Here is a 25,955-nt window from a genome sequence, read left to right as displayed (position 1 = left end):
CCATTTTCGGATTTTCTGTATAACTGGATCTCTCTCTTGTTCTTCCCTGATCTTAGTAGGCGTCCAGTCGTCGTTGACAATCGTCGTTCTTAGCACTGCTGCTTCCTTGGATTCCGTTTTGTTGCAGTGGGAACACTCTGCTGAGCATGGCCTTCTGGAAAGAGAATCAGCGTTTCTGTGGCTAACTCCGGCCCGGTGCTCAATCTTAAAATCGTATTCTTGGAGTCGTTCGATCCACCTGGCTATCTGACCCTCTGGATTCTTAAACTGCATCAACCACTTAAGGGCGGCATGGTCGGTTCGGATTAGAAACTTTCTTCCATAGAGGTATTGATAGAAGTGCTCTACTGATTTCACTACTGCCAGAAGTTCTCTTCTCGTGACGCAATAATTCCGCTCAGGTTTTGAAAGAACTTTACTAAAATATCCGAGGACTCGTTCCTGTCCTCCTTGAATCTGAGACAGCACTCCTCCAATTCCCACATTACTTGCATCTGTATCTAAGATGAACTCTCCTTCTGGCAGTGGATACCCTAAAATTGGTGCTGTTATTAAATGCTTTTTCAAGGTCTCAAAGGCATTTTGGCAGTCTATATCCCAGCGGTATTCTCTTGCTTCCTCTGTAAGTCGCGTTAATGGCTTAGCGATATCTGCAAACTTCTTAATAAACCTCCGGTAGTAAGTACATAATCCAAGAAAACTTCTCACTTGATGTTTGTCAGTTGGTTTTGGCCATTCCTTAATGGAATCGATTTTTCCCTTATCCACGGCCACTCCTTCTTTACTGACTATATGACCCAGATAATTGACTTTACCTTGAAATAGCTGGCACTTCTTGGGGTTTAGCATCAATTGGGCAGCTTTAAGTCGATTAAAAACGTTTTCTAAATTCCTCAAATGATCTTCGAATGTCTCCCCCAAGACGATTATGTCATCTAAATAAACCAGGCATGTTTTCCAAGATAACCCTCTCAACACATTTTCCATAAGCCTCTCAAATGTCGCAGGAGCATTACAAAGTCCAAATGGCATAACGTTGAATTGCCACAATCCAGATCCTGTGGTGAAGGCTGTCTTTTCTTTATCGACTGGGTCCATTTCTACCTGCCAGTATCCAGACTTCAAATCTAAAGTAGAAAACAATTTACTTCCAGCCAATGTGTCCAATGTGTCATCGATCCGAGGCAGAGGATAACTATCTTTCTTGGTAACGTTGTTCAGCAAACGGTAATCCACACAGAACCTCGTCGTTCCGTCTTTCTTCTTAACCAGGACCACCGGAGAGACCCATGGGCTCGTAGAAGGTTCTATCACCCCGTCTTTCTTCATTTCCTGAACAATCGTTTCAGCTTCCTCTCTCTTCGCCTGTGGTAATCGTCGAGCTGTTTGACGAATTGGCTTAGCATTACCAGTATCAATTTTATGCTTAACAACGGTAGTTCTTCCCGTCTTTCCTCCTTTCGGTACGAAAATATCACGATACTGCCGCAGAAATTCCCTTAATTTCCTTTTCTCCATCTGATTTAGAGACTGTCCTGCAACTGCAACCATTTGGTCGAATTTGTCGTTGGAATTATCAGATGTTGTCGCCTGACGGATTATGGATGTCACAGGTACACAAGTTCCTACTTTTGTCTCTTTCTTTATGGTCACTGGGTAGTCGTTGACATTGATAAGTCTCACAGGAATTTCTTTAGCCGAAGTCACCAATTCCTTTCCAATTATGATTCCACGGCCAACCTCATCGTCGTGGTTCCAAGGCTCCATCATAACAGGTCTCCCTTCGTCCACAATTCCCTGTAGCCGCGCTACTATGATCGTTTCGCTTCTCGCAGGCACGTCTGTATCTTCTGTAATGGCTGCTTGCACAGTGTTGTCATTATGTGGATGGAGAAATACCTCCTCGTTGCCAACTTTGATTACCTTATTCTTAAAATCCAATTGGAATCCATGCATATTCATTACGTCCATTCCTAATATAACATCCTCTTCGATGTCAGCAACTATAACAGTATGGACGAACTTTTCTGCTCCAATTCCCAATTGTACCTGGATTTCTCCATGAATGTTGGCATTTTCACCTGTAGCGGTCCGAAGTCGCAACCTCGTTGGTAACAGTTTCTTACGGCTGTTTATAACTGTTGGACGTATAATGGTTCTGGTCGCTCCGGTATCCACCAACAACGTATGTCTTTTACCATTTATTTCTCCATCTACATATACACTATCTTCACGACATTTCAAAGAAGCTATTAGTATGAGAGGGTCTTTGGAAAAGTTTTGGGTCGAAGCTGCCCCCCTAAGGCTGACCCGTTCTAGTTTTCCTGATGGTGAGTTTCTTGATTTGCGTCGTACCTAGGGTGTTTACAGGAGCTTCGTACGTGTCCTATTTCGCCACAATTCCAGCATCTGATGGTCTTCGTTTTCTTATATGTCATGCTTTTCATCATATTAACGAGCTGGTCAAGTTTATCTTCATCTCCTTCCTCTTTTACAGTCCTAACTTTACTGTACCCGCCAGAGGCCTGCGTAGCTGACTCGTATTCGAGGGCGGCGGATAAGACATCAACCAGCGTCTTGTGACGAGCTAATCGTAGTGTTCTCTGCATTTCATGATCACGAAGACCATCAATAAACGTTTGAACGGCCAATTTTTCCATCATGTCTTCGGGAGCTGTTGGATAAGCATATCGTACTAATCTGGCAATATCTACCTCATATTCTTGAAGAGCCTCATCTTTCTTCTGTCTACGATTTTTAAGCTGCGACTGATATACATGCTCCAAATGTTCGTGGCCATATCGCATATTTAACCTCTTCTTCAGTTGTTCGAAATCATCGGTCTCCTCTACTGCTATGGTCTGAAGCACATCTAAGGCATCTCCTCGAAGAGCGATAGTCAGGTTTATAGCCTTTTCTTTTTCAGACCATCCATTCGCTCTTGCAGCTGATTCGAACTGTTTCATGTAGTTGTTCCATGACGATTTTCCGTCGAAAGTTGGGACTTTGACATGCACAGAACTTCCACTTCCTTCAAATTTCGGCCGTGTTTCCAACTTACACTTCGTCTCGTCTTCTTTTATCTCTACTCTAATTGGATTGTTTCCTCTCTCTGCTGTCCCTGTTTCCTCCATCTTCCTTTCCATCTCTTTCCATATCTTTTCTTCGAAGGCCAACATATCGGCAGCAACTTGGTTTTTTAACGAAGACACTCTATCGTCAAGAGCAGACATCTCAGAAGTGACTTTAGAGATGTTAGCAGAAACTTTGCTTTCCAGAGAAGAAATCTCGTTAGAAACTTTGCTTTCTAAAGAAGCGATGTCGCCGGAAACTTTCGAAATATCGCCAGAAACTTTGTTCTCTAATGATGCGATATCACCGGAAACTTTGTTCTCTAATGATGCGATGTCACCGGAAACTTTGTTCTCTAATGATGCGATGTCACCAGAAACTTTGGAAATCGACGAGAGGACAGCATCTTCAAATATATAAGTCTCTGGATCTAGTCCTTCTTCTAGCAAAGCGTTCTTTAGTCGTTGGACTAACTCAGCCTTTTTTCCGGTAGAAGCTAATTCTCTGTCTTCAAGATGTCTTCTTAAATTAGTCACTGTCAGCTCATAAATCGTAGCCATTTTCACAATTTATTTTATATCACCCTTGTATTATTATTATAAGTCTAATTTATGTTCGATCTCACTCTGACACCATTTGTTGTGAATTTATTAATTGTTAAGTCTTTAATTTATAATGTCTTGTTCTTATCTTAATTCATTAAAAAGCACAATGACTGATATTTATTTATTTTCACTAAACATACATAATTTATTAAAAAGCGAACGTAACATTTTATCGCGAGCGCGTCGTCCGAATTAACTGCCCTCCATATAAAAATGTTGTATTTATATACGAAATCCTGATATACTAGAACAGCATCGAAAGATCGAGAAGCTTGGCCGGCTCATTCACCATAATTTTGGTTCTAGACTTCCACCGAAATTTCTACAATAAAACAGAATAATTAGTCATAAAAGTTAGGCCAGTATATTTATCGTAACACTATTGTATGTTCTGGTGCCGCATCTACTTCAAGCTTGCACCTTAGAGATATCTTTGATTCTGTCTTGAATTTTGTTTTATATGCGGTAATCATCATGTTGAAAAAACTTTTGCTTGTTTTTTCTTTCCGCTAATAGCATTACATCGTCTGCATAAATTACAAAATCTTTTGAAAATTTGTAGAATGAATTAATTAATAAAAGCACCATTATTTTTTAAATATAAAACTATATGGAATGCAAATTATAGATTCTTTTGCCGACTAATTCATCAATCTGTCTGCTTTACAAGTTTTAGAAAGCACAGTGGCAAAGATTTGAATTTAGTTTCGCCATGTAGGAAATCTTAGGATTCCTAGTGTTGTTTTTATAAAATTGTTAATTTAATTATTTCATCAGTTTCTCAAAATATTATTTTTAATAAATAAAATGTATGTAAATATATGCTTGCTTTAAGAATGATGAAATATGAAACTTCTTTATAGAACCTGTTTATAACATTTGCAGACCAAAACTTGCATAATTTGGTTTCTTTAGGATCCAGATCTCGCCGATCTTGTAGGTTTTTGATTTCAAAGGGCTCGATTGGCCTCATAGATCTTTCCGTACTGCCACATGAAACATCTTTTGTGTATACCCTACATTTAATCTAACAGATCTAGGCTTTAATTGAGGTTCTAAGCTCTATTGGCGTTGGCCAACAATTTCCTTACAAGTGTAGGCAATATGTTTGGTCGTTTCCGCTGCGTTTCTGTAAAATCTGTACATTGCTTGGTTATTTCTCAGGATTAAGACGTTTTTTCAGATTCCAGTAACCCCTATTCCCACACCAAGCAGTGTATGGACCGGTCGAGAAACCATTTACTTGTCATCTTTTTCTTTTAACTCTTCTTTCTTTTTTTTAATGTCGTTAGCTAAACTGCCTCCTCGCTTACTTACGTTTGAAATACCCAGGCATATCTCACGTAAGAGGATGTAACGATTAGAATATGGCTAGATGAGAAAAGTTAACGTAAAGGGGTGTTGAAGGTGCATTAAGCTTATAACGCTTAACAATGATAATCTAATACTTAGCCAAACGACTTAACATACAGAGACGTATGAGGTGTCACGTAATCGGTTTTAACAAATAAAATACTTTTCTGAAAAATTAAGAATTAAAGGGGAACGTAATGTATTATATAGCATTTAATGTAGAACAAAAAAATTCTTAGTGTCCAATAGACATTCATCGTAAAAGATTGTACGCGTAAGCAAGTGTTCAGTAGATATTCATCGTATAAGATTGTACACGTAAGCAAGAGAATTATGTACAGTGATATGTTTGAAGAAGGTTATTAAACTGATTCAGATGTAGCGTATGATGCTTTGTGTTTTTAACCCATCAAAATAAAACATAAGGGCGCCTCTTGTGATTCTGACACCTTCGTTTCGCGTTAACTAAACTTTTGTTTTACAGGAATAATGTCTGTGCTCATCTTCATGAATTGCGTTGTTCCAATCCTTAAAATCTCTAGATACCCAGGTTTTAAATTGTAAGCCTATGTTAGCCTAAAGGAATTTTCTAGAGCGATCTTTCTTACATATATGTACAGAGAATAAAGATCCAACATTACCTCTATGCTGTAGTGGGACACGATCGCACAGCGCCCGCAATTCCTACAGAAGAACACCTTTGCTCATTTTATAACTCCATTATTGCCTTTTGCTCCGCTGTTTTGTTCAACTAAACCAACGCGGCATGAGTAACTACGGGTCTGACCATTATATATGACCATCAGATCATTATAGGTTTCAGACCCTCTGTTTTGACATAAAGTATACGGCATATACCAAGCCCTTATTGGTTAAGTGGCGATATTTGCAAGATAAGTGTTCCATGTAATTTTCCTATCAAGCATAAGTCCGAAATACTTATTCCCTTCTGAGAGTGTTGTTGCGTTGATGGTCTAACTTCCTCCTATTTGTGAATGAAACAAGTATCTTTTTATAACGATTAACGGAAAGTCCTTCTTTCGAACACCAGGTAGCTATTAGGTTTAAGACACTTAACATGCCATCAGCAGAAATACTATTGTGCTTAACTTTAACCACGAATACTAGATCGTTTGTATAGTTGAGAGCACGAAATTATTCTCTTTTAAGCATTGTTCAAATATCTTCAACCATTATCGACTACAGTAGAGGTTTTAAGTCTCCTCCTCAAGGACAAACTTTTTTGCTCTTATATTGCAATTGATAGCCGCAATTGATTGTAAAGAAAATTACATTTTATAAAGGTAAAATCTGTTGTATGCATTTGGTGTTTTGTGTATGTGTCGGCGTAACATCGCCACATCATGGTGAATTGCCTTTTTTACCCATCTAGTACATATGAATGTTTTTGCAGCGGATTATCTGGAGAAGGGAAAATTAAAATAAGATCTTAAAACGGTGTTATCATATACATAGAGGTTATCACAACAAGAATTGTACAGTGATCTTTTTGTCCGTATTTGATTAATGGTTTTATTATAAAGATTGTTTTTTTATTGGTAGATATATTACGTTCTTGTTCACTGTTTCTGTCATACCTTTTTTTTATTTAGGTTTGCAAAAATTTTGTTTATTTTCTGGCAGTTACAGTATCGCTCCCTCTTTAACAGTTTTATAAGAAAACTCTTAAAGTATTTTCCCTTTTTTTTTCTTATTGCCTATGAAAATTTGTGTAAAAGCAATGTTTAAAAATAAAAGGTATGACCTGGCAAAAGAGAAATGTGACTTTGTTAACCACTGACTTTTTTCAAGTTACAATATTGTAGTTAAAATATATTTGAAACATTTAGAATTGGAATATATTATAATATTCAAAAAAAGTAGAAATCAATTTGCCAGATCATTTTATCGGCTCTAAAATTTTCCACAATAAAAAATAAAATTGATTGGGACTTATCAACAAGTGGCAACATTTTTTGGCAATTGTACGAATTAACTATGCTTGGGTTGAAGTGGGATAGAACATATACCGTGGGTCTGCTAAATTGAATCATACTATGGTACTATTGGTCTTCAAGACCACAAGGCTTAAAGTAAGCGCGTTTCTGTAGCAACAATTTTTAAAATAGTTGTAATTTTTTTTTTTTTTTTGAAATATTTGAGTATACATATTTTATCTGCTTCGTTATTTTTTGCTATATTAACAGACATATCGCTTCTATAAATAACTATAACAAACCCTTTTTCTGTTTTGTTAATAAATTATTTCTTTGTTTCAGTTCTTCGAGATGAATTCAAAGTGATGCCAGCTGATACTCACGTGGCTGCAGGTGAAACCGCTCTACTTCAATGTGGAGCTCCTAGAGGGCATCCTGAGCCAAATCTCGTCTGGAAAAAGGACGGAAAGGATATGGATGTCGACGGTCGACGAATAAGGGTTGTTGATGGAGGAAATCTCATGATATCTGATGTTAGACAACACGATGAAGGAAGATATCAGTGTGTCGCTCATAATTTGGTAGGATCTAGGGAGACGCCACCAGCTACCTTAAAAGTACATGGTAAGAAATCAAGAAATCGTTTTAATTACAACTACTGTATTATAATAGTTATTTAACCAACAACTATTGGTTAAATAACTGTAAGGGCGATTAACAATAGAGATATTTTAACGCGTGAGCGGAGCGATGTTCGAGATTTTTAATCGCCGTTTTAATTCGTTACAAAACTTTTCCGTCGACCGTACTTTTCAGAAATAAAGGTATCTTAGTTTAAATTTTTATTTACTTAACGATAAATAACAATTTTTTTTACCTTTCATTAACTTTAATGAAATAATATACACTTTTAAGTAAACTTAGATATTTCATTTGCAAAGATATTTCATTTGCAATTTCTACCACTTCTGGAGGAGTTAAATTAAACTCTTCGTCAATATTCATCTTTTGACTTTTCAAATACACAGAATTTTAAACAATAAAGTAAATAATGACATACAATGACATATAGTACTAATAGCGGCTACTTCATTTTAATTTTTTTAGTGGGAATATAAATAGGTATATGTTTGGTTGCCTACACCACAGGTCACTGCCAATCACAGAGCGTTTAATTAATTTATGCAAGCAATGTATGTTCTTTTGCCTATAATGAAATCGTTCATTAATAAAAAATGATTCATTAATAGCGGTCATTAATCAATGATGTTGATGGTGTTAAAATTAATCATAAATGGACGGTCGACGGAAAAGCATTATTATTATAATACTATCGGTATCCAAGCCTTGAATTTGATGAACATGAACATTGATGATGAACATGATTTTAATGAACATTGAATTTAAATTCGTAAATTTGGCAAACCTACAAGAATGTTAATAGGATGATGAAAAGTAATAACATGTAGGAATTATCGAAAACAATAATTAAAATAGAATACTGATTTTGATTCGTATTTTATCATAAACGTCTGCTTTTTTGTATTATCTCCTTTTCACCTGATACATTTTTTAGATAAGCGCAAAGGTTTTTGACGCACTGCTGATAGAGCAATTCATATATTTCTTCTCATTTTCATGTTAGCTTAGTAATAGAAGATTCCATGCCCTATCAAAAACAGGAAAATGTGCCAATATGTGTATCCTTATAATCAAACTGGTGTGTTTTGTTGTTTTATATTTTTGGTCTGTTATTATCTTCATTCTTCCTTTATATCTAATTTGCTGGTATGGTGGGGTTGTAATTAGACGATTCTACATTTATTCACAGGTGTCGTATTTAATTGACTTGAACTCATATTAAACCATTTTCTTTTTTGCTTAGATATTAAAAACTATATAAAATTATATAGAGAGGTATGTTATTTTTGACTTTACTAAAAAGGGTTTAAAATTAATGGCATTCTTAGTTAGGTTGATATGACGCATCTCTAGAAACAGTCTATTTTTGTAATTACTTAATGATTCCAATATTTTCACGTTATCATAATCGATATGTTGGCCTGCTTTTATAAAATGTTTGACAACAGCGCATGTTTTATTTCGCCTGTTGCAGTCAATTTTGTGTTGTGTGATTCACAATTTCAGCCACAGTCCGGTTTGTCCATCTCTGGCAACCTAAACACTGTAATGTATAATAGCAATGTCATATATCAATTCGTTCATTACTACTATAAATAGCAAAGGGTTGAAACTATCTCTTTCTTTAAGACCTCTCTTCCAATTAAATTATTCCGATCTTTCCCCTGTTATTTATACTCTTTCTTTTGCTCATTTGTAAGTACTATCTATAATTGTTATCAATGTATTTGGTACATTTATTTTCCTCAAGCATTTTCCTATAATTGCTCATTCTATCGCGTCAAAATGCTGCTCTTAGATCTATGAATGTTAATACTAGTTTTCTCTTCGTGTCTATGCTTCTTTCTATTAGGTTTCTAATGATATATATGTTGTGATTTGTCTGTCTTTCTGGTCTAAATGCCGCTTGTTCTTTTCCCAGTTCTATGTCTACTTCTTGTCCTAGTCTCTTCTCTATTATTTTTGTATATATTTTAAAGCATACCGATGATAGGCATATTGCTCTATAGTTGTCGCAGTTTAGGTGTTCTCCTTTTTTGTATATTGGTACGATGATGTTGATCTGCCCATCTTTAGGGATTATATATATAGGCCTCTTTTTATATTTTTCTCAGCCAGTTTATTCCTTCTTCTCCCATGTATGTATTTTACCATTTCCGGTTCAATTTCATCTCCATCTGCTTTACCTATTTGTATATTTGATCTATTACTTCTTACATTTGCTTATTTTTTCTTGCTCTATATTTTCTTCGCCTTCATTTATTACATTGTCTTCCCTTATTACTTCGGTATCAAATTTTTTTCTCATAATATTCTTTTCATATCCTAGCTATTTGTTCTGAGTTTATTTGGATTTGCTTTAATGCATCTCTTTACTGCGTTTATTTACTTTTGTTTTCCTTCCCTCATGTGTCGTGTTGTCGTCCAAGAGGTTTTATTATTTGTTACATATCCTTCTTTTAGTTCTTCTTCTTTTCAGTGTATTTATTATACTTTTTGTATTGTAACCTATTCAGACTTAATATTTCAAAAATAGCAAGTTTTTGGTGGTGGTCATTTTGTTTTTACGGTTGTAAACTTTGACTAATTTGTCTAACGAGTCATGATCAGTCTAAATCAGACCTAAATTTTTTTTCTTTTTGTTTGTTTTATTGCATAAAATACTTCCTAATGTAATATGTCTGGTCCTTTAAGTATATATTATTTAATATGGATTAATTCGCTATTTTGGGCAAGTCTATAATACTCCAGTATTAATTTGTAAATTGTGAGGTTTGCAATTTTTATTAAAAAAGTAAAATTCTTAAATAAATAATTTGTATCAACTTTGTTACTATTTTTGATCCGTTGTTTTTTAAGTTGTGTTATGTAACTCTGGAACAGACTTAATAAAATTTGCATTTAGAATCACTTAACAGTCCATTCATTAAACAGCGGGAGTTCCTCAGAACAAGACACGCTTGTACCATGAAACATCAAAAGTATTTTGATGACATGCACATGTCACCATTTTTAACAACTCGGTAATATTTTTTCGGCTGCGTATAGAAGCCATGACTTGCTAGATCCCGAAGCTCACTTTTATTTTTGTCTTTCCGCATTCACGATTCGATGGGTTTGAACAAAACGGCTTTTATGCCTAATATAAGTCAGTCTCAGATGTTTCGAACACCGACGGTGACTTTTATTTTTCACGGAAAAATTTATCTGCCGATCGCTGACAGCGATATGCTCCATGTCGCCGTTTATCATGTGTCTACCTTCAACTTTTTAGTTTCCGTGGAAGTATTAAATCGTCAAATTAATCAGAAATTTGCTATATATATATATAATTATTTTATAATTATTTTCAAGATCTGCTAAAAAAGACAAAATATCTTACAAAGTTGAACTAGAAACAAAAAACAATTTTTGTTAACTCACCAAATAAAATTAGTTTAGTAAATAAAAATTGCTGCTAATACATCTTAAAAATAGATAATATAAAAATGTCCTAATCTAATAAATGCTTCTCTGAAATTTTTAGTATTATTTTGAAAACATTTTTTTAACACAAAAAAAAATTTTAATTTATAAATAAGTTAAAATAGCAACCAATTACAAATAAGCCTCAATATAATAAATGCCAACTTAAAATTTTGATTTTTGACGATTATATTGCCAAAAATAAAATTTTGTTTAAAAATTCTTTTTTGTTTGTAACAATACTGTAATATTGTAACAATAAAGAAGAAGATTTATTCACCATTCATAGATGTCTGAAAAAATGTAACAGATATATGGAAAATTAAATCAAAATGTGACATTTTACAAGTTTTATACATAAATTATAAAGAAAGAATATAATTATAAATTTTGCTTAGATTTTGAATGTCTGATCTTTTGTTTAAATTATTATTACTTTTGCTAATACAAACCATTTCCAAAAAAGTCCTTTTGAATTTATTACTTTCACTACATAAAATATTTCAATTGTTAAAAAATATTTTAATTGAAAACTCTTATCCTCCAGATATGCTACATAGGATGCTTTTTTCTAATATTGTTAATATAAATAACTTAACACCATTTTTTGCTAAATCTCAAAACATTGTATCTAACAATCAGAACATCTATTATCATTCACTACCTTTTATACCATCATTAACACCTAAATTAATACAAACACTAAAGGTTATTGACAATATAAAAATAGCAAGAAAGAACATCAAAACTATTTCATCTTTATATTCCAAAACTAAATATCCTTTAGACAAATTTGAAAAAAACGAATTTAGTATACAGCATTAGTTGTACTCAGTGTGAGGCTGAATATGTTGGTGAGACCGGAAGAAATCTTTCAAATCGCATTATTTCTCACAAAAGTGATTGCAGAATTAAAAAACCATCTTGTGCTTTGGCAGAACATGTAATCGATAAAGTATTATGGATTTTACATTAAAATTACATTAAAATTTTATGTAGTAAAAGTAATAAATTCAAAAGAACTTTTTTGGACATGGTTTGTATTAGCAAAAGTGATAATAATTTAAACAGAAGATCAGAAATTCAAAATCTAAGCAAAATTTATAATTATATTCTTTCTTTATAATTTATGTATAAAACTTGTAAAATGTTACATTTTGATTTAATTTTCCATATATCTGTTACATTTTTTCAGACATCTATCAATGGTGAATAAATCTTCTTCTTTTTTGTTACTAAACAAAAAGAATTTTTAAACAAAATTTTATTTTTGGCAATATAATTGTCAAAAATAAAAATTTTAAGTTGGCATTTCTGACATTGAGGCTTATTTGTAATTGGTTGCTATTTTAACTTATTTATAAATTCATTTTTTTTGTATTAAAAAAATGTTTTCAAAATTATACTAAAAAAAAATTTCAGAGAAGCATTTATTAGATTAGGACATTTTTATATTAATTATTTTTAAGATGTATTAGCAGCAATTTTTATTTACAATAGCAAAACTTACATCGTGAATAAAATCGTAAATAAGTATTTCTGAGTATTTGGTTGTCATCATTTATTTTATTCACGTTGCAAGTTTTGCCAATAATGATTTCTTATCCATGTTTAAACTAGTACTCGCATTAATTTTTTTTATTATAATAAATCATTCTGGCGTTCCTTTCCTCAGGTAGCTGTAGAGTTTTAGTGTCTTCTAACATTATTGCCATAAAAAGGTCTTCTAACATTATTGTCTCTTTGGTGACCCTTTTTCAAGTTAATTATTTCCTATTCTAACTTGGCTGCACCGTACTGATGACAACCAAATAGTCAGAAATACGTATTTACCAATTTATCGTTCTTCTTCCTTCTTGTATGTTGACTTTAAAGCCTGTTTCTTCTTCAATATTACCACCCTCCCAAATTATTTAAATTATCGCACCATCTTTTTCTTGGTCTGCCATTACTTCTTCGTCCATTTGGTGACTTATCTCGTGCTATTCGTACTATCCTATCCATGTGCCATTTAACTAATGTGGTCGTTCCACTCCTGTTTCCGTTTTGTCACCTATCCATTTATGTCTTCTATATTGCATGCTCTTTATATTTGTTTTCGCTTCTCTCCCTGTCCAACAGACTTTTTCCTGATATTCGTTGGAGTATTTTCATCTATGTTGTTTCTAGTAGTCGTCTCGTTTTAGATGTGTCTGATCTTGTCTCTGCCGTGTATTTTAATATAGGTCTAACTGCTGTTTTATAGATTCTTGTTTTTATGTCTTGTCTTAGGTGTTTGTTCTTCCAGATTGTGTCATTAAGAGATTCCGCCACTTTACTTGCTTTTAAGCTTTGTTGTCGTACTTCTTCTTCAACATCTCCGTAACTAGTTATATCTTTTTTCAGATATCTAAACCTTGCTTCCTGCTTTATTATTTTTCCATCAATTTCGCATTTACATCGTAGTGGATATTTAGATGTTGTCATACATTTGTTTTTTTCTGCTGATATTATCATATTGTATTTGGTGGCTGTTGTATTGAAGATGTGTATTAATCTTTGGAGCTCGCTTTCTGTCTCGGCGATTAATGCGGCGTCGTCTGCATAACATAATATTTGGATTTCTTTGTTCCCCATTCTGTAACCATAACCTTTACGTGCTGCTTACATTATTTCGTCCATTATTATATTAAAGAGAAGTAGGCTTAACGATTCACTCTGTCTGACTTCGCTTTGTACTGGTATACACTGTGTTAATTTTTCATTTATCTTTGCCGTTTTCGATGGATTGTACAATATTGATTGGTATTTTTTTTATACAGTAGGTGTAAGACGTCTTCTACTTGGATGCGATCGACAGCCTTTGTCAGGTCTATAAAATATAGATATGCTGGTTTATTATACTCGATATCTTTTTCTGTAATGTGTCTTAGTACAAATACGGCACCTACGTAGGATGTTCCGGATCTGAATCCTTGTTGTTCATGTGATACATTTGTTAATTTATTGAATTTGTTGGTTAGGACTTTTGTGGTAAGTTTAAGTGCGGTGTTCAGTAGATTTTTACCTCTATAACTGTTGGGGTTTTCTTGATCTCCTCTCACCTTTCTTAAACATTGGTATCATTATGCTGTTTCTACATCCGTCAGGTATCTTTCCCATTCGTTTGCTGGTATGTTATTGTATTTCTTCAATTCTGTCATTTCTTTCCGTTGGTTTCTTATGAATCTCCATATTTGATTTTGTGTACCGTAGAAGTCGCTTTCCATCCTTTTTGTAAACTATCCCCAGTATTTATTTTTTGTTCTTCGTACCAACTGCTTTGTTTCATTTCGTATTTTTCTATAGGTGTCTCGGGATTCTGGAGTATTTGATGTTTTTTACTTCGTGTAGGCCTCTTGTTTCTCTTTACATTGCTGTTTTATTTCTTTTCTAAACCATGGTGTATTGTTGTTGTTTCTTTTATTCAGTATGACTTTGCGTTTTCCTAGAGCTTCCGTTGCTGATTCTTCAATGTTGTTTTTAATTTTCTCCCAGCTCGCGTTTATATCTTTGATGTTGTCTATTTGTTTCAGCTATATCTTCTGTGCTAGCCTCCTTTGGTACATTTCTCTTGTAGAGTCATTCCACAGTGATTCTACATTGAATTTTTTCTCGGTGATTTCCTGTAGCAAATGTTTTGGTGTTATTTTCATTCTTAGCGATAACTGCCGATATAACGGCAGTTATTTATGTTCTCTTAAAATTTTTTAGGAAAATTTTATCTTCCCTATGTAATAAAATTCATAAACACAGATCTTATTTCTTAACTCACTATTTTTAAACCATCTAGTGCACTATACACAAAAATATTTTGAACTCAAAGACTTAATACAATAAGCATGAGATTGAGTCTACCACATCTAAATCTGGTAATACAAGGGCTAACAAAAATAAGTGTTGTTTTACACAATTAGGACTATTTAACTTCTGACTAAGATTACCTAAATATATCATTAAATGGGTCATAGCTTCTTTCTGTCGTACTCAAAAAATAGATTCTACCAATTTTGAGTTTAAATATAAATTGTCGATAGTAAAGATAGTGCAAACACTCCTGACCATGGAGCTGCGCGAAGGTGGAGTCAAAATTCACGTAAAGGCAAAAAGGTTCTATTGCAAACCAAATTTCGGCTACTGCGCCGTGGTCAGGAGTGTTTGCACTATAACTATTCTAATAGCTCATCTTCTGCAAACTGTCTAAGAGTGCAACAAATTTAAGTTTGGGAATGTGACGTAGTGTTTAGCGCAGGTGGGCAGACTGTTACTACCAGTGGCGCGCGGAAACAGGTACATTCAAAATAGTTTTTTATAAATATATTCAATTAAGTTAAGAATGAATTTGTTAATTTTTATTTTCATAGTTTTTAATCATTATGAAGTTTATAGTTAGTAGCACTCGAAAAATAATGAGTAAAATAGTACTTCAATAAATAACATATTTTAAATAAAATTCCACAATTTATTAACATAATCACGAAGGAAGGGTTTCAATAATACAAAAAAAAATAAATGAGTAGTTTATTTTAACTAATTAAATAATATATTTATTTGTCTTAACAAGAATGTCTTAGTTACGATTCTTCGCAAAATTCTATCGAAAATCCTCGGAAAGGTTTTCTGTAAATCGATTTTACATTAAAAAGATAAACCAGTATTAACAACAAATTGCGTAAGTGGTCCAGCGTAGTGTCTAACAAATGTTCTTTTTCGATTTAAATGTTTTTATATTTTTGCACGTGTTTACATTAACACTTCTGAAAATTTTGTTTTTGCTATATTTTCAACATCATTTATATTAAATGTTGTATTATAAGTGGCCATTCTATCTTTTACCAAGACACAGATTTTTTCAATAGGGTTTAACTCCGGATGATAGGGGACAAGCGAAGAACTTTATTGTCCATGATGTTTAAGCTCGTAACATAATACATAAGCAGGTGGAAAAAATGTCATAAAATTATCGTATGAATTATTTGAGAAGATATTTCGGCCAATTAATTAAAATAATCACAGTATATTATTATTTTTACTAAATGTTGTTTTATCAAAAACTTTTTGCCAAACGACCTACCTCGTTATTAGTTTAGTAGACAGTCGTTAATAAGCTTTTTACGACATTTTTCTCAACAATAGATTTGATTTAATATGAAACTTTAAAAGTAATTATGGTTTACATTACTGTTATTGTTATAACAATTGACTTTTTAATTATAAACATGTACCTGATTTAAAAATTCACACGCACATTAACGCACACAGCGTTAGGTAAAAATCCAGTCTCTCCTAGAGAATGAACAATAATCAGCCGTTTGCCCTTAAAAATCGGTTTCTTTAAAATTTGTCCACTTTGATCTGCCCAGTGATATGGTGTAGTATGGCTGCTGTATATACCTATATTTCTTTCATCGGTATAAATTATGGTTCTACCCTCAGATTGAAATTGAATTAGCTGCTTTAAATATTCTGTTTATTTTAAACGAATATCATAACTTTTTATTAGAACACTCCTATTGTCTTTGGATTTTCGCCACCTGTAATTTGTTCAAGATGATTTGAAGAGTATCTGTTCAGAAGTATGATGGTTTTTTTGTTCCTATTTTTTAGGAGCAATATTGTTAAATAACTATTATTAATAAATAAACTAAACACACTATGATACATTAAATGACTTAATAATGCACTAATTACTACTAACACTGCGCATCGTCGAGTTATGAGTCATATTCCCAAACTTAAATTTGTTGCAGTATACAATAAATATTTTACTAACCCATGTTTGTGATAATCGTTCATTTTTACTTATTTCTCCAGTGGAACTTCAAATATTTCTGCAAATATTGTATAGTCTCTGTACATATATATCTTGCACTTGGTTTTAGAGATTTGATTTTTATACCAAATAATACAGCATAATATGTAAATTTGATTTTAGTAGCATTCATAAAAAGGTTATATATTTTTCTTCCATTCTGGAAAAAAGTTGTGGAAAAATGAAATTTTAGTAAATAATAATACTTAACCATAAATCCAAATGTTTATAAAATGTTTTATTATGTACCCCATAAAAAAACCTCCTTATGTATTCACGTCGACTGACAGACAAATTGCTTTTTTCAGTGAAACCGCTATTTAATAAGGAACCTCAGGATATAGTGGCTTTAACCGGTCAAAAGGTAGTTTTTGAATGCTCAGTGGAAGGGGACCCGACCCCAAACGTATTGTGGCGTAGAGAAGATGGAAAAATGCCTATAGGAAGAGCTAGGATTATGGATGACAAATCTCTGCTTATCGACAACGTACAAACAACCGACGAGGGGTTGTACATTTGCGATGCGGAAAACTTGGTAGGGACTATTTCTGCCAGAGCGTCTTTGGTTGTCAACTGTAAGTATAATGCAAATAGAATTAAAAAATGTTTGAATAATTCAATACACGTTTTAATAAAGTGATTGAAAATATTTTAAATCCTTAGAAATCCGGACTGATTTTTGTACATTATCTATCTTTTACTAAAGAATTGCCCATTTAGCAATAAATTGAACAATATTTTATTTTATTACATTATTATGTATTCACACTACCTTTTGTTTTCCCTTGTTAATGCGATTATAACAATCTCTAACTTCTTTTCTATTTAATATAAAACGTGTAAGTTGTTTTTTACTCTATCCACGAAACTGGATTAAAATCGGTTTTAATACCATTGGTGTTCAATAGGCACTTTTTATGAATAAACTTTTGAGATTGTTAAGTAATATGGTAATGAAATAAATACGATTGAGGTGTTAATAGCGACTTTCTTATTTCTATATCTAACAACGGCTTCGAGAACACAATTGCATTTTGATCTTGTCAATTGTCTTGTCAATGTAGCGTCAAATGCCGCAGCAAATTGGATGATGTTAGTAGAAGTTAATTGGGAAATAATTCAGTCTGACAATAGAATCATGGCTTCATCAAAAATGTTTTTGATTGTCTCGAATATCTGCAAAGTCCTGTCCAGTTCCTGTAATGACCTTTTGTGGGCCAATGTACATTTATACCAAACGATTAATTTGTCTCTTCGCCTTCGAAATCTTTCTATTCTTGACGATGTTGCAATCTGGTGTGTCATTCATTTGTATGTTTAATGGTAATTTTAAGACAAAATTCGCAATTCATCCACCCACTAATAAAGTTGCAGATCTACCAGATGAAGACAACACTACGGCTACTGCGATCTGATCCTTGTTCACATCCAATGTTCACAGCTTCTATCAAAGTATCGTACACAATATGTTTTGTTGTTAAGTCAATTGTAGAAAATTTATACGAACTATTTCGGCAAATGCTTCAGTACTAAACTGTTGTAACTTGTTCCCTTTCATAAAGCCACAAAGAAACAGAATATTAAGTGATAGATTCAACTGTTACTTGATAGAAATTCATTTTATCTAACAATAAAATACTGCAAACGTTTGTTTTCAACACTTCCACAAAATTTGTTTGAAAATATTAAGACTACAGCCGTTGCGGCCAGAGTGCCGTCCTCAAGTAAGTCTATTTTTGGTATCTATTTACACTTTATAGTCTTTAACTGAATAAGTTGAGGAGGAGAGAACTGTTTGTCTTAAGTTGGCCATTCAGAATTATGTCTGGAAAAAATATAGACATATTTATTTTATTTTAATTTTATTTAATTTTATATTATTTTATTTTATTTTACTCTATTTTATCATATTTCATTTTAATTAACAATTTTTGACTTATTCCTGATCTTAAAAACTACATAATATAACAATATATAATAATTTCATGTCTCCCTTTAAGAAAAAGTAACATTTCAACGTTGTCGTTGACTCGTTGGTGATGGTTCAGCTCATTGTGTTGCGTTTTCTCTCGTGAAATAAAGTATCCATCCACTAGGTAAACAGCTAAACTAACAAAAGTAGGATGACGTTTGTGTATTGAAAATGAAGGGATTCCCAAACCGCCTCATTGACATATCTTCCCATTTGATATGTTGACACTTCATAGTATTTCTTTGCCGCAATACCAAATACAGCTATGTCGTTATGTCACTCTAATAATACTGACATTTATTTTGTTAATCAAATCTTCTTTTGCAATTGCGATTTAAAATGATGGAAAAACTGTTTTTATGTCTTTTCGTACAATTTTTTGAAAATTATCTTTTAGATAAACCTTCTCCTGATAATGGCAAATACAACAAAAAAAGAACTATTATTTAATTTGGTACAGTCGTTCTGAAGTACGCTTACAAACATTTCGGAAATTCATTTTTATTTATATAGATTGCACTAAGGTAAATTTTAAAAGGTACAAAAGAACTTTGCGGTCCCTACATCATATTAAAAGGCTCTCAGAAGAACTACAACACGTATAGTATGACGTTCTTGATTTACGTGAAACAAAATTAAGAGTAGAACTACCTAAAATGAGATTTAATGAGAATAGATATGCAACAACTATACGAAGACATGATGCAAGATGGACAACGTAATATACGGGGTAGCTTGGGAGACATATTATTAATAAATTATGCCACTACTCATTATTAATTATTAACTAAAATCGAATAAATCAAATAAGGGTTTATACTTAAATATTGGAAAAGAAATATCTAGATTGAGCAGAATATACAGTTGGCAAAAAACCAGAGTTCTTATGTGGATACAGAGTGGTGGCAATGTAGGGCAGCTTATATACAGTCTTGAAATCTTCAAGCAATTTCTAAACAACATATCAAGTTAAACAACATAATTAGTGGCTATATTTAAGTGTTAATAGACCGGACACATAGCGCGACAGATTAAATACAACATAAAAAAAGTTCCTAAAAGATTTACGAAAAGTTACTCGAAGAAAACAATAATCTTCTTCTTTAGATACCCTGTCCGTATTCAGACGTTGGCCGTCATCATGTTTACAATTTCCTGAAACCTTTCCTCTCTCTATCGCGAAAGCTGCACGAAATAGTTCTTCTACTGTGGAACTACACCATTGTCTAATATCACGCAGAATTGTTATTTTTTTTTTCTATTATGTATTTATCGGACAAAACCTTTTGTTTTACCCAATATTTTTTGAAAACAATCTCTGCATACTTTCACTGTTTGTTTGTCAATTCTTAAATGGAACAAGCAACATTTTTTTGGTTTTTTTCTCCTTTATTTCTATCAAAGAACCAACGTAACTGCTCCTTTTATTTCTACTTCTTAAATTCCAAGAATTTTCGAAGCAAAATTTTTATCATTTTTTATTATCCTGTCATTGCATTTCATTCTGCATGATTTTAAAATACTCATTGCTCTTTCGAAAATTTTTGTTCCTGTTTCGGTTATATATGATTTTCCTAAATTTCTCGATTTTTTGCATTCAGCTCTGACGTCTCGATCTCCCTTTTTTAATATCTTTTTCATCATTATAAGTTCTTACCTCGACAACTCAGTGTTACATGAATTGCTTCCATTGTTTTCTTCTTAGCACAGATTTGTTTTTTTTGTCTGCTTAAGGTTGGAAGTTTCTTCATCTGAAGAGCTTTAATATCCAGGATGTAAATAATTTTGTTTTAATTCTCGTAAAAATGTTGATCAGAAATTCATCTTTTAAACACAATGCAGAAATACTATGAAGAACTAATGTTATCAGTCATATAGCAAAAATAAAAATAAATGTAAACTCTGAATTTTACCTCGATAATGATATGAGCTTGTACTTCCCCGAATAGTGTTCTTTAAAAATTCAACAATCGTACATTCAATGCCATCTAATGACTAGTATATAAACTACGCTGCAGCTCATCTGAAGATATCTACTTTAAATTGTAAAGTAGACAGAAAATGTCGTCATATAATAACTATATTATAGTTGACCAGTCATGCACAGTGCACAGTTGACTAAAAGAGATCAACTCAACTTAATCTGTTAAGCACAAAAGACAATTTTATTGTTCATAACTAAGCAGATCAATTTAACTATTCATTTTCTAAGACATTATTTTATGTTCTTAGTTAAGTTAACTTAATGTAAATAGTACATCAATTTCAAAGATGGCCAAAAATACACAGATAATAATTATAACCTTGGCTAAAGTTCCGATACAACTTAACCTTAACTTATTTACATCTGAGAAGTCAATCTGTCCTCATTATTGCAACCCATTTTGGCAAAAAATCGATTTACCACTTATTCACTTTAGTAACAGATATATAGAACTAAAGATACTTTTATCCATTTCAATTTTTATTTCTACTTTTATCCATTTCAATTTTTAATTTCGTTTGTTTTAACCGACTGTAAATAAATTTTCCTTTTAAAAACCAATTTAGTAAATTAAAATAACCTCTCATCAATAAAACCACTTTAAAAGTAGTAATAACATTCAAATTTTTAATAAAAATTTATAATTTAATGCACTTTTTATTGCTCTCTTAATAAAATTATCCTAATAGACCCAACCGTTTAGTAGTTACATGACCAAAATGTGTCTGCTAACATTTCTTTTGAAGATTCTCGTTTATAGCTTCTGCATTTATTATTTTTATAGTTCGGTTTTCATTGCTATACTGCTCTGTATATTTAAAGTATATCATTTTAATGGTCCGGTAGTTTCGGTGTATTATCTGATATTAAACTTAAATTTATATGCAAGTTTATAAATATGACCAGTTTTTATTTTCCCATAAAATTAAACTTAATATGAATAAATTTTTTAATACGGATTTTTTAATCATTTTTAATGGAATTGTGTAATAGAACATAAATTTTTAGGTGACCTCTTCACGTAGAAAACTTTCAAGTAATTTTTTTTTGTTTTTATAACCATATATCTGGCCTTTTTTATACCACTGTTCACTTAGGAAACTTTCAAGTCATTTTTGTTTGTTTTTATAACTATGTATCTGGCCTTTTTTATATCACTTTCTGATAAATAAGATTTGATTTGGATGTAATCTATTACAGTTGTGTTTGAGAACTATAAATTATTTTAGAGAGTTTTTAAACTATCACCTTACAGCAACCTTAGAACTAAATATTTTTGTAATTAAGGAATTATGTTAACTTGCAATTGACTTGAAATTCTGAGGATGATGTTTAACCCTCAGGATTGATATCAAATTTTAACTTGTAGTTGGTATATTCTTATTGCTGACTTCTTTCAGTATCGATAACCAGAGTCTGCTATATTCTGTTGATGAGTTTGCTACACATTTTTCTACATTTGCTTTATTGCATATCTGGAATCTGTCAAATTCTCTGTTTTTGATGTATGATCCATGATCTTTTATCCTAATACTTCTTTATCTTGAAGTTTCTTCCACCTAAAAATTGTTTACAAGGTATTTTATAAATGCAGCTCTTTGATTTCTGGTGTGTATTTTTTGGTTTACAAATGACGATGAATAATCATTTTTTGGTCAAGATCTTGGTTAGCACGTTTTTCTTCCTAAGATGCATTTTCGATTTCGTTGAAGCAGGCGTTTTGAGCTCTATCATATAGTGGTTTTATGATTTACTTTTGATATTTATGTTGTAGTGTGAGTGATAATTTAAATGTCTCTTGAAGTCTTAGACTTCATAAAGTCTTAGAATTATCGTTTTCTTTTATTTCACAATACAAATCATCAACTAACTTAAAGTACCCGTAATCGTTTTTAAAAACACAAACATACATACATACCTGATGTATTTAAAAATAATCACGTACACTAAAACATTATTTAATGCATTTTTAGCTCCTCCAACTTTCATAGAACGTCCTAAGGATCAGAAAGTTAGTCTTAACGGTGTAGTAGAATTTCACTGTTCAGCAACTGGAAATCCACCACCATCAGTGTTTTGGAGTAAGGAAGGTTCCCAGATTCTCATGTTCTCAGACAATTCAAATGGTCACATGCATGTTAATGCTCATGGAACCCTCAGGATTCAAGGTGTCCAAAGAGAGGATGCTGGATTCTTGGTTTGCAATGCTTTGAGCGTGGCTGGTTCTAATAGCGTTAGAGCTTTTCTTCAGGTAAACTTATACTTATTTATAATACACAGTTGTAAAATTACTTAAGAATAAATCTTATATAGTTTTCCAAATGAGAATTGCCAGAAATTAAGCTATTTTTAAGAAATTATGGATAATTCTAAAAAGAAAACAATAATTTGGCATCTTGGAATGTTTAATGGAACTCACTAAGTAAATCTAAGTAAATCAGATTAAAGAAGCAAGGTGAACGAAAACAATCACGTTTAAAAATGTGTCGAAATAGGCGATGAAAATATTTAAACATTGATTAGACACGATATAAAATAGATCTAGACTAATTTTATTAAAAGACAGTTAATAAAAACTTTTCAAAAACAAACCTCTACATAATATTTATTGATCGTGAGAATCACATAGGTCTCCAATTGTCATTAGTATTGGACAAAATTGTATTGCCAATTAGAAGACCTAGAATTTGCAGCTTAAATTCGCATGCTAATTGAGCACCAAATCTATATGCAAATATAGATGCAACTTGTTTGGTTGACAAATTACTTCGACAATATTTGTCCCCGAATACAAGTAGGGAAATTAAAATCCTAAAAAGCAATAAGTACCAAAATACTAAAATAAAGATAAATGGAAATTTAAAAAATGGACAAATATACATATTTAGAATTAATTATGGAAAACAAAGCGGTGAAGAAAGGATAAACAGGCGATAAAAACGAAGTCACAAGGTGCATTCAATACCTTAAATAAAATTTGGTAAACAAGAGACATACAGGAAACAGCAAAAATATTATTTAATAGCATGTTAATATTGTTCTGAAGCTATTTTCTTGTGGCATTTTAAAGTAGATACTATTTTATTCGGAATAAGCCACAATTTAAGGTTAAAATAAGTTTATTGACGTTTCAATTTCCACTTCGAAAATCGTTATCAAAATACAAACATTAATAAATTAAACAAATTTTTGTTTTAGAGTTACTTGGTGAAAATTTCTTCTAATAATTTAATTTTATCTGTCTCATTTATAGACGACTTTAAAATGATATTGCCAATATAGCTGAGTTGCGTTCCTGGGACGACTTTATTTTAAGATAGTTCATTCGATTACATGATCTCAACTTTAACTCGGGAATATCCTTATAATTTGTCTTTAAAAAGACAACCACATGCCATGATGAGATTAAAATTCTCCCGTTAGTGATTCCATAGTAAATCGTGAGGAAAAACCAGGAAAAAAGCCTCATAATACTATCCCGACCTAATAAGTATTTGGTCTTACATTTAGTTTACTCTCAATAAACACCAAATTTGGATTTTTTGTTTGTTATTTAAAAAACATAAATGATGTATCCTCGATATGTTATTGACTTACTAATACTGGTATTTTCCTTTTATTAACTTCCTCTTTTAATATGGATAACCAGATCCTACTGCATCCTACCGACGGCACTATATTACCGGCAACCTTAGTCAAAACAGCGAGAGATGTTCTAATATAGAATTATATTCTGGTAATCGAACAATAACTTTTAAAAAGGTTTATTACGGTATTACAGTAAATACTGATAGGCCTTAATGCAAGTCAGAATAGACAAGTGGGTGTTCTACGAAATGACTGATGAGAAAATGTTTATTGAAATTTAAAATGATTTGAAATTGAAATTTCCACAAAATGTAACGTATCGGAATTTTGACACCTTAGACTTTACAAAGCAAGATAGAAAGGAGAGAGAAAGAGAGAGAGATATACAGCGATAGGAAGAGAGGATGATAAAGAAAGAAATTAAATCACCTAAGACAGCAACTCCAATATTTTTGTGGGGAAACTATGTAAAACGAAAGAAAATATGTAAAATATGTAAATATATGTAACGATAAAGTAAGCATTGTAAGTAGCACTGAAAGCATAGTATACAAAACAGATACAAAAGATAACCATTATTTTCTACTCATATGATGTGATTCGATGACTAAGACTGGAAAAGAGATCGCACATCGCACAATCTGGATGTTAAGATAAAGATAAGACAACAAGTGACGAAAATTGCTGTTTGGCCAAATTGTTCTCTGTAGCAAAATAAACACATCAAGCAAAAATCAAATGTATGATATATAAAAGAGGGAATTGGATAAAAATAAAATATTACGCCAAATAAATAAAAAGCTATGAAAAGGAAAGAAAAACTATGAAGAAGAATACATAATTATATCGTATGGCATTTTCTACGAGGATATCTTTTCCGAATTTTCCGGCGCCAGTTGCATCTTTGACTCTGTTTCAGATAACTAGTATCGTTTATCATTTTTATAAATGAAAATGCCGTTGTTGGTTCTGAGAATCGAACTCGAGCGCTCTGGCTTAGACGGTCACTGGCTTGGTCGCTGAGCTACTACTGCCAAACGAAGGAGAAGAAAACAAAACATGACATCAATGTGTTTTCTAATAAATTTTAATATTTTTTAGGTAACATCAGTAGCCGACTTACCTCCACCCATCATCCAAATAGGACCCGCAAATCAAACTTTACCACTACATAGCATGGTGACACTTCACTGTCGAGCTTCTAGTCCTGAAGGAGAAGCTCCGAAAATTCGGTGGCTAAAAGATGGGAAAGCCCTGTTTGGAAGCAATCTACCTTCTAGATATACCTTAAGCGGCACAGGTACCTTGGATGTTGATGGTAAGTACTTAATGTTTTGCAAATTTATAATATATATTAACAAAATAAACATATGAGTGTATATATTTATTGTTTTTAAAAGGTTCTACACAGTTTTCCGATACCCATTCGCCACTCTTCTCTGTTAATATATTTAATATTTTGAATACAATCCCTTCTGAGTCCACTACTGAGCTATCTTTATTCCCA

At 32.3% G+C, this 25,955-nt stretch overlaps 1 protein-coding gene across 1 annotated transcript in view; it reads left to right on the top strand.

Annotated features, from left to right (window-relative positions):
* Window positions 1–25,955, top strand: part of LOC140443434 (roundabout homolog 2-like) — a 332,418-nt gene that overhangs the window by 289,779 nt on the left and 16,684 nt on the right. Inside the window, exons 3-6 of the mRNA XM_072534688.1 lie at window positions 7,310–7,591; window positions 17,213–17,479; window positions 22,834–23,111; window positions 25,550–25,766. Of these exons, the coding sequence (XP_072390789.1) occupies window positions 7,310–7,591; window positions 17,213–17,479; window positions 22,834–23,111; window positions 25,550–25,766 (1,044 nt within the window). The remainder of the gene's footprint in view (window positions 1–7,309; window positions 7,592–17,212; window positions 17,480–22,833; window positions 23,112–25,549; window positions 25,767–25,955) is intronic.

Source organism: Diabrotica undecimpunctata, chromosome 6 (genome assembly GCF_040954645.1).
Source record: "Diabrotica undecimpunctata isolate CICGRU chromosome 6, icDiaUnde3, whole genome shotgun sequence".
In the NCBI taxonomy this organism is placed as follows: domain Eukaryota; kingdom Metazoa; phylum Arthropoda; class Insecta; order Coleoptera; family Chrysomelidae; genus Diabrotica; species Diabrotica undecimpunctata.
Note: the sequence above shows the minus strand (reverse complement) of the source record. Positions and strands in the feature narration are given on the sequence as shown.